This window comes from Cynoglossus semilaevis, chromosome 14, assembly GCF_000523025.1.
Source record: "Cynoglossus semilaevis isolate Cse_v1.0 chromosome 14, Cse_v1.0, whole genome shotgun sequence".
Lineage (NCBI taxonomy): Eukaryota > Metazoa > Chordata > Actinopteri > Pleuronectiformes > Cynoglossidae > Cynoglossus > Cynoglossus semilaevis.
The window spans coordinates 27533174-27537885 of NC_024320.1; the positions used below are offsets into that span (position 1 = coordinate 27533174).

General features: G+C 42.5%; 2 protein-coding genes across 4 annotated transcripts in view; one reads left to right on the top strand and one right to left on the bottom strand.

Annotated features, from left to right (window-relative positions):
- nup54 (nucleoporin 54) overlaps window positions 1–3318 on the top strand; it is a 9139-nt gene extending 5821 nt beyond the window's left edge. For 2 of the 3 annotated variants that reach the window (XM_025061943.1, XM_008326242.3), the window contains 5 exons: window positions 1080–1173; window positions 1931–2038; window positions 2232–2351; window positions 2545–2655; window positions 2823–3318. In XM_025061943.1, coding sequence (XP_024917711.1) covers window positions 1080–1173; window positions 1931–2038; window positions 2232–2351; window positions 2545–2655; window positions 2823–2951 — 562 coding nt within the window. In that variant the 3' untranslated portion in view covers window positions 2952–3318. Of the gene's footprint in view, window positions 1–3; window positions 192–299; window positions 497–584; window positions 640–1079; window positions 1174–1930; window positions 2039–2231; window positions 2352–2544; window positions 2656–2822 lie in introns of all 3 variants that reach the window. The other variant, XM_025061941.1, reaches the window with a different exon arrangement.
- ppef2b (protein phosphatase with EF-hand domain 2b) overlaps window positions 3170–4712 on the bottom strand; it is a 7163-nt gene continuing 5620 nt past the window's right edge. Inside the window, exons 17-18 of the mRNA XM_008326241.2 lie at window positions 4608–4695; window positions 3170–4485 (exon numbers count right to left, since the gene is read on the bottom strand). Of these exons, the coding sequence (XP_008324463.1) occupies window positions 4289–4485; window positions 4608–4695 (285 nt within the window). The 3' untranslated portion in view covers window positions 3170–4288. The remainder of the gene's footprint in view (window positions 4486–4607; window positions 4696–4712) is intronic.

A 4712-nucleotide genomic window follows, 5' to 3' on the forward strand; every position in this document is an offset into this window, starting at 1 on the left:
CAGGCCGTGGGCTATAGCTGTGTTCCACTCAGTAAAGACGAGGATGGGTTAGTCATTTTGATTCTGGGCAAAAGGGAAGCGGACGTGCGGGCCCAGCAGCAGCAGCTGGTGGAGTCTCTACATAAGGTCCTGGGAAACCACCAAACACTCGCTGTCAATGTAGATGATGTCAAAGCTCTACCAAGTGACCAGTAGGTGTCAGTCACACTTTACACACTGTGTACTAAAACTGTGAATATTTAATAAAACCCATTCACTTCCAAGAGTAAATCTTTTTTTTTTTTCTCTCTCTCTCTCAGGACGGAGGTGATCGTTTATGTGGTGGAGCGTTCCCTCAATGGCACCTCCAAGCGAATCCCTGCCACCACGCTCTTCAACTTCCTGGAGCAGGCCAACATCAAGGTGCAGCTCTCACAGATCGGAGTGGCCAGGTCTGTTCCCCGCACAGAGCTGTCTCCAGCTCAGCTCAAACAGCTGCAGCAGAACGCCCCCACAGGTACAGTACACACACCTGTCCACGTCACAGCTAACGTTCTTCTTCACTCATCTGGAGTGAAAGTTAAAGTCTAGTCTTTCATTATTAGGTGTGGACCCCATAATTTGGGAGCAAGCCAAGGTTGACAACCCTGACCCCGAGAAGTGAGTTGGTTAATGGTTTTGTTCACTGTATATTATCTGTAGCCAAACGTACCAAGTTCTGTTCATACGACATGATGTAACTCGATTTTTGCTGTAACTCTCAGACTTTACATAAGTACCTGCGCCATTCACCTACGCTAACACAGGGGTAACATCATAATCTAGGACGTAAAAACATCAGAAGAGTCTTGACTTATGCCTGCGAGCCCTAATGAAGGGCAAAAAGTTCCCAAAAAAAATTTGTCTTAAACTAAAGGCCACGGCCTGATTTGGCCTGCAGGCCTTGAGTTTGACATATGTGTAGTAGATAATGAATAACTGACTGAACGCAGGGAAAATCCTGTTCTCTGCCTCATTAACCATGATTGAAAAAATTATTTCCAGGATCAAGTAGTAACTTTAAAAAATAAGTGAGTTTGACTGAGGGTCTTTTTCTCCAGGTTGATACCAGTTCCTATGGTGGGCTTCAGGGAGCTTCTGTGCCGGCTGCAGATCCAGGAGCAGATGACCAAACAACATCAGACCAGAGTGGATGTGAGTGAAAACACAGAGCTCTGTGTTTCCTAATCTTTAGGCTGAGATGAAAAAAAAAAAAAAACAGTCTGAGGACACAGACCCTGAGGATGTGTTCAGCACAAGAATAAAGTATGAAAACCCACACGCTATACTGCTTCCTCTGCTGGACATAAGCCTTTATGTTTGTGACGAGTTTGATTGTTGTCATATGTCACGTCACCTCCAAGAGTGCGTAGCGGTCGCACTACCCCCTCCCCCCAAGAGAGACAGATGTGGGAGAGTACAGCTGTGGGATAAGCTAACTGACAGAGATTTGAAATTAGAGTAATATTGTTTATTATCATTACTTCAGTTTTATTTATTTTATTTTGAGACCAAGTGAAGCCAGGCTTTTCCAGTTTTTTTCAGAATATAACCGTTGTTTAATCAGAACGCTGTCGTCTCATTTTGTGATGTGTAAAACAGCGCCCCTCTAAATGTTACGTGGCGAATATGCGTTGAGAACGGGGTACTGCACTCTCTGTGGGGAGGTTTGGCATAATAATAAGCCTGCACTCTCTGTGGGGAGGTTTGGCATCCTCGGAAATTTTTCTCACGCCATTGGTCAAACCCCCAACAATTAATGGGAATAAGATTCGCTGTGATACTATGTAGTACTACAAGTATACTATCAGTAACCAAAGCTGTCTGTAGCCGTATTGAATTTTTAATTCATTTTTTGATGCAAAGTTTAAATCATTTGACTGAACAGAATTTCTCTCTTGTGGCCTTGCAGATAATTGCCAATGACATTAGTGAACTGCAAAAGAATCAGGCGACCACGGTGGCAAAGATCGCCCAGTACAAGAGGAAACTGATGGATCTCTCCCACAGAGTTCTACAGGTACCGGCCTTGTTTTTGTTTTTTGATCTCTCCCACAGAGTTCTACAGGTACCAGCTTTGTTTTTTTGTTTTTTTTCAAGGTCCACAATTCTTCATCCAGGCTGAACCAAGGCCCTTGAGCTGTCTGCACCTTCTAAAGCTTTATCTAAATCTGTCATGTTTATCGCTTTTCCTCTTTCATTTCCATCCGTAGGTGCTGATTAAACAGGAGATTCAGAGGAAATGTGGTTACGCTATCCAAGTGGACGAAGAGCATCTGAGAGTGCAGCTGGACACCATTCAGTCTGAACTCAACGCCCCCACGCAGTTCAAGGTAAGTGCATGTAACCCGAGCCTCTGACAAACAGCCAGTCCCTGGAGGCCCCATTGTGTCTTATATTTATTATATTTAATGTTTCAAAAAAGCCAACATATTGAAAGGTATTTTGGAGAGTTTCCAGTCATGGTTTGTTTCTTTGTTTGTTTTGATTCCATAAAAAAAATAACGTCATCGTCTCATGTTTCAGGGCCGTTTGAATGAATTAATGTCTCAAATCCGGATGCAGAACCACTTTGGAGCCGTGAGGTCGGAGGAACGCTACAGTGTCGACGCAGACCTGCTGCGAGAAATCAAACAAGTAAGAGTCGCATCCTAAAACCTTTCACAGAGAAGTTGAAAGTATATAAATAGATTTTTTTTACCTGCCCATCACTGAGATATGATTCTTTGTGTGAATATAAGAGCATTTCTTCACGTGGTGAACAGGCTGTTCTGACCCCTGTCTGACCTTTGTCTGACCTGCAGCACCTGAAGCAGCAGCAGGACGGTTTAAGCCATCTGATCAGTGTCATCAAAGACGACTTGGAGGACATCAAACTCATAGAGCATGGCCTGAGCGAGGGCGGTCACATGAGAGGAGGAATCCTGAGCTGAGAAATGTGCTTCATCACACACACACACACACACGCACACTAACACACATCTCTAGGCCGACTCTTACCGTCTGAAGAGCAGAGATGCGTTTGAGCCTGAATCGACGAATCTCAGATTCTCAATTCTTTTGCGTTTGGGACTTAAGTCGTCCGTATATGAACTTTCTTTGCCTGACAGTTGGAGAATTATGGTTTTGGCAGATGAATGGAATGGAAGACTGGACAGTGTCATATATCAGCTGACTTCCTTCCTATACTTTACACCATGTGATGGTGCGTGTGTCGTGCTGCAGTACTTTGTAAATACATCTTTATAGTTTGCCTTTTTTTTAACCCACTAGTAATAATTAAAATTGATTTCCAATGAATTCACCCTGATGAACGGTGTCTTTCTTCTTCAGCGTGCGGACGGTACACACGCTACAATCACTGTTCTGAGCCCAGTGTTCTGCTCCTCAGAGTGGACCACCGTGTCAACATGTCGTCAAAGCAGGGCTCAGGTTGATAGGATTCGTGTCCTGGTTTTGGCAGTGTAGGAGATTAGTCAGCTTTGACGCAGATTATATTTCTTGAAGCTGAAGTGTCATTCCTGTCATGAAGGACGGAAATACACACTGATGTAGTTTATGTCGATGAGAGCAGCGCCAGATTTAGAACCACGTTTCTTTATTTGAGTTCCAGAGGAAACAAATAGCTCAAATGGCGCCCCCTGTGGCAGCCTTTGTCGTGAGCAAAGACTCTGGAAATTTCCCCTCTCTGGGAAGAATAATGGACTCAGTTATATATTATGATTCTATTATTATGTTCTTTATTAATACACACTGGGGGGAAATATTTATAGTGAAAGTATGGAGTTGTGTGATTTGGTTTTTATAAACTACCTTGTATGTTTGTTTTAGGAAGCTACATTACTCATAAGTCAAACCCGAGGCCTGCAGCCTTAACCCAGCCCACCACGCCATTTTATGCAGTGGTTCTGAAACTTTCTTTGGCTTCACACCACCCTTTTTTTTATTATTCCAAACTAGGTTGATGCACCATCAATCCCCACACCTTGGAAAAAAAATAATAAATAAAAATAAAAATGCATTAAGCTTTCTTATAAAGGTGGTGTGTTTTATTATAATGTCAGCTTTATTTGATTTAAATTTTTACAAAGGAAATGTTTATTTACACATTGTGTAAAAATCCCACTAAAAAAACTTTTTTATTGTTGTGGTACCACAATGGGTTAAATGCAGTAATAAAATTGCATGGTGAGTTATTCGCAATTCTAATTACTCAAATTGTTTTTTTGTTTTTTTTTAATGAACAATCTGAAGGACTGAAAGGTTTTGCTCATTCTGTGACTTTCGGTCCAGTTGAGAGGTCCACCAATCGAAAAGCCTCCATGAACTCGTTGATATCAATGCTCCCGTCCTTGTTGAAGTCTATGCACTTGGCCAGATCGTCAATGGCGTCGTCGCTGATCTCTGTCTGGATGTGTGAACACAGGAGCTTCCAGGTCTGTCTGAACTCCTCCAAAGAGATGGAACCTGAATGGTAACAAAGAGGGAGACGTCAGTGATCTGTGGTCAACTTCTCATGATATCAGGATGATAATAATAATAATAATAATAATAATCGTGGTAATGGGAGTTTAGGAATCAGGACTGGCCTGAGTGATCTGTGTCTATGATTCGAAAGATTGTCTCCAGGTTGGAGTGATTCTTGTACATGGTCTCCAGGATGCTGGTGTCCGATATCTGGAAAAGACAAAACT